Below are 14,886 nucleotides of genomic sequence, written 5' to 3' on the forward strand. Positions count from 1 at the left end.
ACGTAAGCACGTCGAACGTACGTAGCACGCACAAACACGTACACTCAAAAAACAATGTTGACTCAACATAAACAATGAACATGCAGTATATGGGTTTTGTCTACATAATATTTTAGGGCTGTTTTATTTTCAGTGGATACGAGTCAAATTAATGCTTTTTATTTGGTATTGCCAATCCACACTAAATAAAATAAAATTTAAAAAAGACATGAATTTTGCAGAATGAATGAGCAAATAAAAAAAATAAAAGCCTGAGAAAAATAAACTCCAACAAAGCAAACATTTCAGAAGTTAAATATTTGTCATATGTAGTTGTTTTTGTGATCTTTTATTTGTTTTTGTTTGTTTTGAGCTCTTCCTTCATTCTGACACATGAGGCTTTTATTCTGACAGTCATATTTTGGTTTTAATGGCAGTCATCTTGAATCAGGTTGACTTCAATCAACAAGGAATTTAATACCAGCCCAGATAGGTTGATAATAAACAATAATAAAGAAACTGAGTCAGTCCTAAATATATACTTTGACTCAACCCAATACTGCTGCCCTGAAACAACACAAAGCATTTTTATCTTTTATTAAATAATTTACTTTTTATCATTAGATCTGCAGACAACAAACAAAATGCATTCATTCTCAAATTTAACTGTTTATGCTAGTCAAAAATATCCAACCTGAATCTTGATCGGTTTTTGAGTGTACTGCGACCGAGGCAGAGGTAAGGAGGGCTCTGATTGGCCGACGAGTGCGCTTTCGTCAAAGAGAGGTTGTTGTTTTTACTGATTATATTTCAAACCTAAAATATTGTTAAAAAGGCTCAGTAAGATAACCTGAGGTAAAACCCAGGAACAAACCTCTCATCCTTCCAACAGGTCTGAAGAAAAGATACAGATGAGACAACTAGTAGTTTACTAGTAATATTAGTATAAGTGTAGTAGTACTAGTAGTATCTTAATAGTGATAGTAGTAGTAGTTTAGTAGTAATGTTGTAATGTGTTTTTTTGTTTGTTTTGGACAGTCTGTTGTTCCTTGTTGTGTTCAGTTTTGCGCTTCGGGGCTTCTGCAGAACCAGAGAAGCTACATGAAACCTTTTAAAATATTCACATATTTAAACACACAACTCAATTCAGTTTCTTTATATAGCACCAGATCACAACAAAAGTGGTTTCAGGGAACCGTACGGAAACTTTCACATACGTTATGGAAGCCAGTTAGTAAAAGTTATTTATCTAAGGAAGGCAGCAGATTGTGTTGACTTTTCACTTCGTCACAGACTCCCCTCCCGAGCAGCACGGTGGAGACAGTGGAAAGGAACGACTCCCTTTTAACAGGAAGAAACCTGCAGCAGAACCGGAACCGGAACCAGAACCAGGCTGTGGACGAGCGGCCATCTTCTTCGACCCGCTGGGGCTTTGGGAGGACAGGAAAGAGACGCAGGCAAACACAGAACGACTGGTCCGGGTGGAGTTTCTACTGGAAGAAAGACAAAAAACAGCACCGTAATGACAGAAATAATCCCAGCAGAGAGAGCACACACTTGTAGCTCAGGTTCTGCATAGAGTTCCAGCACAGAGCCGAGGAACAGGACTCGCCTGGCGGGACCGGTGTCTGTTGAGACGGCTGTCGTCTGCTTCTCTCGCCGCGGCCCTTTTGTCGAATTAACCTGCTGACATCACTGCGATCCCCGGCGTGCCTCGTCTCGTAGCGCACCTCCCCCGGTTTTCCCCCCGCCGCTGTCGGCACGGATCACTCCTTACCTGAGCTGTACCTGAAAGCGACAGGCCGCCTCCTCCGTGGCCCCCCCACGGGGACTGCTCCCATCAGTCTCGGCGCCGGCACGCCGACAAGACAAGTGGCCCCGCTGGCTCGAGCCGCCGCCGCGTTAAACTCGTGTCTTTTGCGATCACCCTCTGGGAAAGCGACAGCTGCTGCAGCGCCTCAGACCCCTAAAGGCTTACAGTTCCTCTCAGCCTCGGCAGGGGGTGGTCCAGCAGCAGGAACATATCCTCCTTCGGTCAACATTGTTTCTTTTCTGCACAATACACCCCCGACAGCACAACGCTGCTGTTTTATGCCTCAAACTGTTGTATTTATTTCGATTTTCTTGGATGTTTTTAATGGATTCAGTGAAAGAAACGTGAACAAATTGTGCCTTTTTATTTATTTATTTTGCTAACTTGTCTGCTGTTCTGGCGCACCCCTGGAGTCCAGGAGCCTCTTCGTGGCCGAACGATTTTACGAGTCGGCCGTTTCGGGGCTCGAGAGGAACTACTCTTCCCCAAAGGAGCCGTGGAGAATCGACCAGCAAGATGGGTTTCAGAGATTGTTTCAACGAAAGTCTGGCTCCTTGGAAGCGAAACGCACAGAAATGTTGCTGAAAGGGAACGTTTTGAGCCTAACGTGTCACTGAAGCCCTGCTAACCCTCGTCTCATTTTTTTGGGCGGGATGTGGCCGACGAAGAAACAAAAAGAAACTTCCCTCTTCTTCACAGCAGAAGATAATAGATAAGATGGCACATGTGGAATAACAGGCCGTCTATCCGTTGAGTTTCCCCCGTTTGATTCTTGCGTTTCAGCTGTAACCTGTTGGAGAGACGCCTGAGACCCTGAAAAGGTCGCCGGTTTAGCAGAATTTGCACAACAAATGCTCATGGTATGTGGCATGTAAGACATCTAGCGGACATCCTGACGCTGGTCTTTACGGCGCTGCGATGACTGGAGAAGTGGATCCGGCTCTTGATCTCCGCCGTCCCGCCCGTTTTTTTTTTTTTTTTTAAATCGGACCTCGTCAGGCCTGAACAGAAGCAGCCCATTCAGCAGGAGGGAAATACCTCAGCTGCCGGCGACAAACACGAGAGGAAGAGCGGCAGTGAAGTGCGATGCACTTCAGACAGCATTAAAAGATGAGTAGGTTCAGTTTATTAAATGGGTTGCTCTCATTGCTAAATAAAAATAAATTTAAAAAAAAACAGACGCTACCCTCCAGTACCTACTTACACTCAAAGGCCTGTAGACCTGATCTCTTTACTTAAACGTGTCACTTTAACAACCGAAACCAAGAAAGAAAGCATTAAAAATAAAAATATTATTCATTTAAAGATTTAAAAAATAGCAAAATGGTTGCTAAGACTGTTTGTGTTGTCATTATGCCCTTATTTAACGGGATCATCAGCACTTTTGGATATTTAAACAGCCAACAGATGGGCTCACACACCTTTTTCAGTGTTGTTTTAAGGGTCGGAAGCTGAGAAGTTTGGGAACCACTGCTTTAAATTGCTGTCAGTTTCACATCACAGGGTCATTTCCTCCTGATGTTTTGGTTATTTGCCAGGACAAGCAGCAGCAGCAGCAGCAGCTAGCGCTTTCAGTGCAGCCAGGGTCACTTTTGGTAAATTCTTTTTTTTTTTTGCAGGATAAACAATGTGATGTAAATGTGACAACAGTGTAAAGTTGATAAAATAGCTCCACTTCAAAAGATCTGAACTATCCCTTGTAAGCCGCTGCAGCAGAGGCCTGCGTTTGGCCCCTAATGTGTGTCCATGAGCGGCCAAATGAGCCTGTATTCAGCCCAGAGTAAATACCACCCTCGTCGTCCAAAACACGACACGCAGCACCTCCCCAGAGCAGACCCCAGCTCAGTGAGTCCAGGTGAGGAAACAGCCGCCGACACGGGTTCGTCTCAGGCCGCCGCTCGCTCGCGACGCGCTATAACACTAAATGGAGCTAAACAAGTCCGCTTTGTGTCTCTGACCAACTGGACAAAAAAAGCTGCCGCAGGCTAAAGACTCGGAACAAATCCAGCCACGGTTACCGGACCAGAACTGACTCGACAGGACTGTTGGGGTCCGATCGACCGGACACCGCTTGAGTCACGCTCCCCTCCCGTGGAAACACGACCGAGCCTCGATCGGGTCACACCGTGACGGGCCTCAGCAGCGTCCCAGGACATTCGCCCAGCTTAACTTCTTCGACTGAAGGCAGCACAAACTCAAACCGAGACGTTATGTTGCAAAAAAGGAATCTGATTTTTTGATAAATATTTGATACCCACACGTTACCGAATCACCAAAAGCGTGCAGCCTCCAAAGCAGAGACTGAGGAAGTGAGAGGGACGAAGGCCGAATAAAAAAGAAAAAAATGATGATGAAACTCGAGTGTAAGACCCATTTCTAACACATTCTTTGACCCATTATTTGCGAGAGAGGCCGTTTCTTCATGTTAAACATGTTAACTGCTTTAGTTAGCTAAATGTCATCCTTGTAGATTACATTGGTGTGAATTCATTGTATTTTGTCGACTATAAAATGTTCCCGAATCTAACAACTCTCCTGCCAGCATATAAAGAGAAGAGATAAATCACGTACATTTGTATTCATAGATAATTAGTCACTTGTTCTAATGGAAAATACCCTGATAGATATTGTGTGAACCACAGCTGTCACCTGTTGCCTAAGTTCACTTTGAATTGTGCCAACAGCTAAATTACACTCAGTAACCCCCCAAAAAAAAATTCAATACCCTGAAGGAATGGTTCAGTCTTTGTGTAGGTTCAGTGTAATTTGCTGCACAAGCAGAAGACCAATGATGGGGATGTAAATATTCAATTTGCAAAGAGCTGGCTGGTCAAGAAATGGACACCAAAGGGTGCGAGTGACGGCATCGCTAATGGAGCATCCGACAGATGGTGTCGGAAACCGTACATGTCAAGAAGGTTCCAGTTGCCCGAGATGAACGCACCGGGTTTTACAGAAAACCACGGCGGGAGCCCGCTGTCCCGTAACCAGGGAGCGGAAAACAGTGGTGTCCAAAACTGGTCCTGGAGGGCCACTATCCTGCATGTTTTAGAGGTTTTTCTGCTCCAACACACCTGGTTTGAATCAATGGGTGATTAACAGGCTTCTGCAGAACATGAAGAGGTGATTTAACCACTGAACCAGGTGTGTCGGAGCAGGGAAACAAGGAAAACATGCAGGATAGTGGCCCTCGAGGACTAGAATCGGACACCACTGGCGTAAACTAATGGCGAATGGTGTTGTATCTCGAGTCGGTTCTGCTTTACCACAGATGGCAATCGTGTGTTGGCCCCAAGGGGAGAAGACCAATCCTGCCAATAATGTGGAATGACACACTGAAATTACCACTGGCATCATGGAGTGAGGAGTCGCAGGGTCCGACTTCAGGTCATCTCTGGTTGTGATTCGGGGAATCCTGATGGCACAGCTCCATGTCAGTGACGTCCGGCGTCTGTAAGTCTCACCCCTCCTGAGACAAGAACCTGGTACGGACTTTCAAAGAGACAATACCCGACCCAACAGGTCATGCCGTACGCGTTTACTGACTGCCAGCGTTGCATCGAGGTCCTCCGGTGGCCAGCTCCAATTTCCCCCTCATTCGAACGTGCGGCTCCGGCTCGAACACGAACTCAGACCCGGTGCCGACCTGCCAAATCTAATTTTTAAAAGTATTTCGCTCGTGAGCATACAGACTTTTCAGTGTGTGTGTGTGTGTGTGTGTGTGTGTGTGTGTGTCTGCACTGTACGCCCGGAAACACATTACTCCACTGACGGGACGTTTCTGTACAAATTGACTGAAAAGCACCACAACAACGCAGGTGTGTACAAAGTATATAATCAAGTGTATTTTCATCTTTATCCACGTTCTGTACACATATTAAGATCCATTTCACATGAACACTATACAATAGCAATGAGTGAGGAATGGAATATTTTCTGAGCGCTGAGCGGCTCACATTGAATGGCACTTTCATAAAAAAAAAAAAAACGAAAGAAAGAAAACAAACCCGGAAGAAAGTTAACAGGAAATCACAGAGCATGAATAAATAACTAAAACCGAAAGAATGGCTTCATATCATCAGATCCAGCACACAGAAAAATGCACCAAAAAAAAATAAAACATTGATTTGTTTCATCCTTGTGTTTTCGCTGCATAATTCGAGCGGCTTAAATAATTTAAAAGCGCAAGATGTCTGCAGCTATTTGAGGATTTGTGTGCTTTTTAAAAAAAAAAATTATTTATTTTTTTGTGTGTGTGTGTGTGTTTTCCGGATTACCGGAGAAAGAGACCGAAAATGTGATGCGCTCAGAAGAGTGGCAACAGGGTACATCGAAATATCAGAGAAATATCGTTACAATTCACAAATTCTGTAATTCTTCATCCCGTAGAATAGTCTTTTTGTAATTTATAGGAAAAAAAAAAAAGAAAACAATACACGCTTGGCTGCTTCACCGGGAATATCTTCACCTCTGAGATTTGCTTCCGTTTTGTGTTTAGCTTTTTTGAGTGATCCAATGGCGGTTTTGAGCAGAAAAAGAAAAAAGATTGGGAGTGAATCAGCCTCTGGGGAGGAGCAGAAAATCTTCTTGAAATGCGATTCTTTTGCTTCTTAAAGCTCCGCGGACAAAATCGGTTTGGACGCTGTCATGAAAAAAACAAAAAAAAACAACAAAAGAAAAAACAGGAAAAAGAAAAAGTGGGGTTGGGGCCGGGAATCCTGGATGCTTGTTTTTATTTTTATCCACATCTTTAAGAATGCTCTGTCAGTCTGCTAACCTTTATATGTACAGTACATACAAGTGGTGTTTATAGAGGAAGAAGAAGAAAAAAAAAAACAACCCACGACAACCTTCATGTGTTCATGTGTTCACAATTACCCCCACTCGGAGTAGCAGACCGACCGCATTAGCTCACACAAATATTGTTTCTGATTCGTCAAACTGGCCGCACCGTGGGGGGGGGGGGCGATTTTATCATCGCCTTCAGCTGGCTGTGATTTTTCTTTAAAGCCCCGTGTCCTTTACAGCAGCGGAATAGAATAACACCATTTCTTTTGGAACGTACACACACACACACACACGCGCACACACACAGAGCGACTGGGGGAGTTTCAGAGTCACGTAACGTAAAACGTGGAGGCTGCAGATGTGATGTCTTATCCGAATAAAGGCTTTCTCTCTCTCTCTCCGAGCGCGCTCAGGATGACTGCCCGGGCAGCTCTCAGCTCATCTACCATAAAAATTCAATAACTGGCCTGTTCTGCCTCATGTATCATAATGGGGGACATTGAGACTCGGGATTACAAAGAAGTCCAAAGAAACGGGATGTTCTCAGCACTTTCCTCACATTTCCATGCTATATACAAAGCCAGAGTGGACGTTTCCCTCTCTTGCTAGTTAAAAACAGAGGAAAAAAAAAAAAAATGAAATCATACACTAACAAAGAGATGGTGGACGCAGACCGAGTGCCCATTTTGACACAGAGGATGAGTCAGATCTTGTGTCACAGAGACGAACTTATCACCACTGGGAGCCGGGCAACCTTAAATTATGTAAAAGTAATATATATTTGCTTTGTGCAGTTGCTTTCTCGCAACTTTTTCCTATCTTCGTGACAAATTCAGGCAGCGAAACAAAAGCGTCCTCTCTCTCTCCCGTCTCAGTCCCCCATCTGCCTCGTCTCCTTCCGCCGTTTCAAACATAGTACTCCTTGTCTTTGTTCTTTTTGCCTTTCGTGATGGCCTTCGCCACGGAGGCCGTCGCTGTGCTTTTGTCTTTGACCACGGCTCCGTTGCCCTCCGCGGCGGGGTTGTTGGCGAAGCCGTGGCTCTGGTCGGCCGGGTACGAGCCCTCGTCCCGGTTCCGGTACTTGTACATGGCGTAGAGGAGGATCAGGATGCAGAGGGCGGCGGCGGCCACGATGCCGACCACCATGCCCGTGGTGCTGCTCGACTCCCTGATCACCTCCACGGCGCCGGGCTGGTTCTTTTCGTCGGAGGCGGTGGGGTTGGCTGTGGGCACATGGGGAAAATTGGGGGGGTACGTTAGTCCCGGTGTGTTGCGGGAGGATGGAGGGGCGGGGGGCAGGAGCACCTGGTCGCGGTTGTGCTTTTTGCCCGCGGGGATGTGGAGCTGGTCGGGGTTGGTGGTGGGAACAAAGGGGGGCAGGGGGCGGGGTTTATGGACTCCGCCGTCGCCGACGGCGGGGGGCGGAGGAAGGACTGTCCTGTCAGTGACCATGGGGGAGTTGTTATTGTAAAAGTCCTCATCGTCGGATTCCGTCATCTCCCCCGAGCCGAAGGCCGAGACCTCCACAGGGTCACCGCAGTCCTCCTGGTCCGGAGGGCAGGAAGGGTGAGGAGGGAGGATCAGGGACTCTTTGGTGGTTTCAAGAGGGGAGAGGAGGGTGGGAGGAGGAGGGATGACGGGGTAACGGGTGGCGATGGATGGGGGCTCGAGGGAATCCACTGTAATAATAGGCAACACTAATTCACCTCCTAGAAAGGAAACAGAAGAGGTAGGGGATCCTACATTAGAGCTCTGACTGAACAGGTCTAATGTGGAGGCACAGGCTGCTCATGATGCAGAATATTACAGCAAACAGACTTATTTTGACTGCTCTATCAGTGATATCATTGTGCCCTACCATTCTCCTTAAAGTACATTTCTTACATGAGTGGGTGTCCAAAATAGAAATCTTTAATAACGCAAAAAAAAAAAAAAAAAAAAAGAAAAACATCAAAAGCTTACATTCAGACACAAACACAAAAGGGTCCCTTAGAGGCTGCAGATGAATAAGAAGCATACAATAGATAAAAAAATAAAATAAAATGATAATAATAATAAAAAAAGATCAGTAAATTAAATTGCCACAAACTGCAGTGAAGCTGAATGCACATCTGTGGGCAGACGGGAGGACAAGAGAGCAGACAGGTTATTGTTTGAAGGAGTCACACAAGCATTACGACAAACTTCAAGGACTGAAACGCTGCTTCTGAGCTACACCTGAAATGTGGATTCTTCACCGATAGATTGCTTTAGAGAGTGCTGGGAGACACCAGAGCTTGGATGGTCCAAAAGCTGTCCCTAATTTCTGGGAAGCTAGACCCTCCTGTAATCTTCGTCAATATTTTCTCCGGTTTTTGGGAAGGCCCCTTTCTCTTTATTTGCGACAGTGACTGTATACATTTTGCAGGGTGTGCTGAAAAGAAACGTCGACGAGTGGGGAACAAAGACCATCTGCGGCAGACCCGAGAGGCGCTGCATCGATCTGCTCCCGCTTGGTTTCCACGCTAAGAAAACACGGTGTCGCAGTCCACTGCTATGCAGATGATGGTCAGATTTATGTCCTTGTTAAAAAGTCAAACGCATACTCTGTCAGTCCAAACAAAAAAAAAAAGGGATTAATAACGGAAACAACTGGACTTCTATTCTGTAGCTGAAGATGTTTCGCTTCTCATCCGAGGAGATGTCGCAGTTCAAAAAGCAGGGAGTGTGGCGTTCGAGCTTTTCAAGCTGGATTGCCATGCAGATTACACTCACTTTCCTCACAACAGGAGAGGAAACACACCTCATCACACAGAGAACTCCACTGATTTTAACAACAAAGCAGTGGAAACCGCCAGAAAATGACTCCTACAAGGACCATGACTTAAACTTCACCCCACAGACCAGATCTGCACCCTGCTGGACCTCTGTCTGTCCACCACTTATTTCAAGGATGACAACAGTTTTTACAGACAGAAGCATGGTTGTGCCATGGGGTCTCCGGTGTCACCGACTGTGGCCAGAGTTCAGATTTCAGCTTTCAAAAACCTATCATGGGAGCTTTGGGCCTGATACTCAGTCAGTTTCACTCCAAACAGCACCTGCATTCACGCGACCAGAGTGACCCATCAGTGAGTCAGGCGACCAAGGACCCTAACGAGCTTCTGTTGTGAGGGGAGTGAGTGTAACCTGCATGGGAATCCAGCGTACAGAACCTATCAGCTTTAAAAGCTCGAGCTCCACACGCTCTGCTTTTTGAATTGCGAAAGCTCCTCGGATGAGAAGCGAAACGTCTTCAGCTACAGAACAGAAGTCCAGTTGTTTCTGCTTTTAACCTTTTTTTTTTTTGGATTTACCGTGTCCTGGACGACTGAGGATCTGCACCATCATGCTCTGTCAGTCCACTTATTTGGCGTCCTGAGGACATAAAGGCCTGGATGGCATTTAACGTGACAATAGGACTGAAGTGATGGCTTTTGGAGGCACCACTGGGCCCTCTCCTGTGCATTTAGGTTCCTTGGCCCAGTACACCGAGCAAACTGGGAGGAACATGGGGCTCAACCTGGATCCTGAGCCCAAACTAGACAAACTGCTGCTGCACGGCTTCTAACCAGCACAAGTAAAGGCACATTTCCACTGTTTTATCTTCACTCCACTGGCTTTCCTATTCTATTTTAGGATCCATCTTCAAATTCTTTCATTTGCTTTTAAATCTGTGAAAGGCCCGGCCCCGCCCTGCCTTGACCAGCTGGCTCCGGAGGGGTCCCCAAATCTAGGCTTAAGTTCAGGGTTCATGCTTTTTAGTGTAGCAGCTCCTAAACCGTGGAACGAACTCCCCCCTCCGTCTCAAGACAGGCCTCTTCGTTGTCTGCCTCGGCTTTTAACACCTTTGGGAGAAGCCAATCATATTTTATTGCATTTTATTTTTCTCTTGTATAGATTTGATGGTTTTATCTGATCCATTTTATTTTTTATTTTTTGTCTTGTGTGAGCCGTGCTTTATTGTCGACTCTGTACAGCCCTTTGGTCCGCTGTGGTGTTTTGAAGCGCATTACAAACAAAGTTGGATTGGACTGGATTGGATCATCATTCGGCTGATCAGCAAGTTTCCAGCAAATAGCCCTTTTGGAATCACCTTGGTGGTGCTAAAATACTATTTAATGTCTGTAAAGCTGTGTTTTTGAGAATCCAGCCAAAGAAATGGGAACAAAGCGTGTTTTTTTGTTGTTTTGTTTTGTTTTTTTTCTGTGACAGGCTGCTGGGAACAGAATGCCTTAAGGTCCAATTAAAAGAAGTTATCGTCTCCTTGCAAAGTTTTTTTTTTTTTTTGTTGCGTCGACACGACTCTCGGTTAACGTTTCGGGCCTGGGAACCTCTTTGTGCTCGGATGAGTCAATGGTCAAAGTTAAGTGGCTGAACAGCAAACAAACAAACAAACAAACAAAAAGATGTTTGAAAAAATAGAGAGCGAGTGAAAAATGACCAAAAAAGACCTACAAAACACCTAGGGATTAAAAAAAAAAAAGGATTCAATCCTCGTTCAAAGATTATAAATAAACTTGGCTCCTTGTGAAATCAAACCTTAAAGGGTCATTTCAAATTTTGCACATTATCAAAGAGCCAGACGGCATTTTAGCACGTTTGCATATCGCAGAGAATCGGCGCGTCGTCTTCTTCCACGTCTATATTTGGTTTTATATATTTCCGTGTTATTCGTTAGACTTTGAAACCAGAATGCCCTCCGGCTGTGGAGGAGTTGCGCACATATTTATAGCTGCTGGATTCTCTTTCATCTTTATTTCAGTCACACGTCGCGGGGCCAGCCAACAACAAACACTTCTGATAAGGTCAGATTATTAATGGAGGCCCTCGTAATAAGGTCAGGCTCATTCTTAGGTTCCTGGGCTTGTTTCTGTCAGCCCGCCTCAACGGCTGCAGCCCGATCCGAAAGTTTTTTTTTCCCCTAACATCTGAGTGACTTACAGGTGCACACGGAGGGATGAAGAAGACGGAACGAGAGAAGCTGTCTGATCTAACGGAAGCGGGGAAGCGGAAACAGAAACATGAACCAGCTTGACAAAGAGCTGGAAACAAACAAAAAAAATGCTCCACCTGCCCTAAAGGTGACCCACCTGTTCCTGGTTCGCACTCTTCCAGGTCCTCGTCATCACTCGGACACTCAGCTGAAGCCACCAGAATGTCGTCAGAGCTCTGAGGCTGAAAAACAACAACAAAAAGAAAAAGAAAAAAAAAAAAGCGGCGAAAACAAACACAGTTGTTCATTTCTCTCCTCCGTCCTCCGAACAATTAACACATTTTCATCATCCGGATGTGCAGCGTGTTGTTTTTAGAAGCGGGTTTTTCCTGCTGACTGTTCTATTTAAGGGAAAAAAAGAAGAAGAAGAAAAAAAAAAAATACGCAGAGCGCAGCACTGTAGTGTTTTCGCTTGAAGCCACTCTGGTAAAAACTGCGTGTTCAAAAATGAGCACGAACGCAGCTGCTTTTTTATCCCTTAACCACCCGCGGCTGTTTTCCTTCGCCGTGTGTACAAACAACAAATAAACTTTCCTGATAGAACACCTGTAGGCTGAATGCCATTTAAGTGGTTTTATTTCTTTCTATATGATTTGCTTGACGAGGGATTATGTCACATGTGACGATACGATAATATGAGGTTGGTTAGCTAATAAAACCCTGTTCAGATTTGTGGGACCAAATTTAATTAGATGGATTTACCTTGCATCTCTTTATGCTGCGTCTCCCTCTTCGGGTTCATCACTATATTCCCCAGTATCCTTCATGTTCCTGGATCTCCTTTATTCCCCAGATCCCCTATGTTCCCTGGATCACCTATGTTCCCCAGTACCTATGTTTCCCAGTATCCCCCTCATGTTCCTGGATCCCCTATGTTCCCTGGAGCATATGTTTCCCAGTACCCCCTCCCCCCCTCCTGTTACCGGATCCCCTATATCACCCAGATCCCATATATTCCCCAGTACCTGTTTCCCAGTATCCCCCTCATGTTTCTGGATCCCCTATGTTCCCCGGATCCCCTTTTTACTGTACCTACATTGTAACTCAGTAGTTTTTCATTTGTATTAGAAGACATTCGAAGGGGGAGCCAAGCACCCCTTCACGACTTTCATTATTAACCCCTGGAGAACATAGGTATGGACTCCTTTCTTCATCTGTCAAGCACAATTGAACAAAAACCCATTACTCCTTAATGCAGATAAGGATCATGGGGCAGATTCAGATTTTTTTTTTCTTTTTTAATAGTTAGTGACACCAGGTGCTTGGGAACAGGGTTGCCACCGGATTGAAGCTGTTCTGCTGCCATGGAGGATGACAAAATATTTTTTTTTAATTTTTGGACTGGATAATTTTCCGTTCCTTTCTATTTCCAGACTCAGACTCACAGGATCTTCTGCTCATTTTTTTTAGTACAACCCTTTTTACAGAACAGATTTCACTGTACACAAGAGATGGAAAGCAGAGGTTCAATAATTCTGAAAAAAAAAAGGTGCATGACGAGTGTTTCTTCTTACTCGCAGGGGTTCAAATATAGTTCCAATCTTCTGAAGTGGTGTTCTTTGTAAAGCTTATGAGCGATTAATACCCTGCCTGTTGAAGAGAGCTCCACGAAGAGCCTCAACGTTTTTCCATAATTTGTTTTCATTTTTCCAGTCCTGTTCAAACTTAAAAAAAAAAAATACTAAAAGCAAATACTTTTCCACACCTTTTTTTTCATTTTTTAAAACAGCAGCAAAGTCCTGCCCAAGTGTGCATGCTCGTTATTTATGAATGTACAGTTATTAAGATGTTTGACGATTAAGAACCTTGAAATTAGAATAGAAGCCAGTAGGACTATTTCTCTCTTTCTTTTTTTTTCCATTCCTGCAGTAGTAGAGGAACCAAGGCTCGTCGTTATTAAATGTCACAGCCTTTGCAAGTTCAGAAAGTAGCCAAAGGGTCGAAGAAGTTATCTGATTTCTCTCGGTGGCGTGTTGGTGTTCTTTTATTCGAGTTTAAAGGACTCTAAAATCATACTGATACTTGCGGGTGGCTTTTCGAGCACGAGGTGCCTCCTCAAACCTCCGTTTAGAGTTTCTGCTCTGTTTGAACAGACCCAAAGTGTGGGCCCAAACATTAACGTGAAGCCTATATGTCATTAAGACGTGCAAGAAAACTCCGTAACTATGAACATAAAGAAGGATCTCGGCGTGGTGTTACACAGGAAGCTTAATAATACCACTTTTAATCCTTTGTTTTAGCTGTTAGAGGACTAAAACGCCACACAGAAAGTGAAATTTTCTCTAACTCATCCAACCTTTGAGATGCTCTCCCTCAGACTGGGCGATCGCTGCCTGCGGGTGGTGGTGGTCGCCATGGTGGTGGTGGTCTCCATGATTGTGGTGGACATATCGGACACGGCGAGCGGCGTGGCGGAGGTGGTGTCGGTGGTCAGCACGGAGAGCGAGTCCCCGACCAGGCGCAGGTTGCCCTCCACCTGGATGCTGGGGTCGTTTTCGGCTGCCAGTTTGAGCACCTGGAGGCCGTTGTAGTACAGCCCTGAAATCTGACCCTGGAAGGGCCGGCCCTTGTCAGAGCCGCCAATTTTAATGGCCGCCTGGCTGTTAAAGATGGTCAACTGTCTCCCTGTAAGGTTACACAGAGACACGGAGAAAGAACAGACAAAGAAGTGGAGAGAATGATAAAGTAGACATGGAGAAAAGGGAGACTGTTTGCACTGGGAGATCATCTACATTAGGCCAGTTTTAGCAATTCCAGACATTAAAAGTATTTCTTTCCTTTTTTTTTTTTTTTTTTTTTAGGTAGTTTTTAATGTTTATTTAGACGTCAACTTTACAAGAAAAACACTGGCTACAAGCGAGATTAGAAATTTGACTTTACACTTGCAATGGAAGGCTGAAAGTTTATTTAGATGTCTATTTATCACTAAACAAGTTAGGGCAAAGGGCAAATGTCTATTATTCTCTTAGCTCTAAAATTTGAAAACAAAAAAAATATATATATTGCTATACTTGTGACTGTGTGCAGCCAAAAGATCAATGATCACTGTCAGCAGCCTCACTGTGTTAAATCACAGACTTCACAGCTAATGGTTAGCTTAGCTCATTTGCTAATTAGGGAATGAAGATAATAACTTAGCTTATTAGCATGTAGCATACTCATTAACTAGCAAATAAGCTAAGTTCTTTTGCCAAATAGCAAAAAGCTAGGCTTTAAAGCTATTTGCTGTTAAGCGAAATAACTTAGTTTGCTAATTAGCAAATACACTACGCTACAAAGCTATTCACTATTT

The 14,886-nt window shown here is 44.7% G+C and overlaps 1 protein-coding gene across 1 annotated transcript in view; it reads right to left on the minus strand.

The window, feature by feature from the left end:
- Window positions 1-5,613: 5,613 nt before the first annotated feature.
- nrxn2a (neurexin 2a) overlaps window positions 5,614-14,886 on the minus strand; it is a gene marked incomplete in the record, with an annotated part of 142,128 nt that continues 132,855 nt past the window's right edge. Inside the window, 3 exon segments of the mRNA XM_025006366.2 lie at window positions 5,614-8,289; window positions 11,692-11,776; window positions 13,891-14,219. Of these exon segments, the coding sequence (XP_024862134.1) occupies window positions 7,487-8,289; window positions 11,692-11,776; window positions 13,891-14,219 (1,217 nt within the window).

Source organism: Kryptolebias marmoratus, linkage group LG13 (assembly GCF_001649575.2).
Source record: "Kryptolebias marmoratus isolate JLee-2015 linkage group LG13, ASM164957v2, whole genome shotgun sequence".
Classification (NCBI taxonomy): domain Eukaryota; kingdom Metazoa; phylum Chordata; class Actinopteri; order Cyprinodontiformes; family Rivulidae; genus Kryptolebias; species Kryptolebias marmoratus.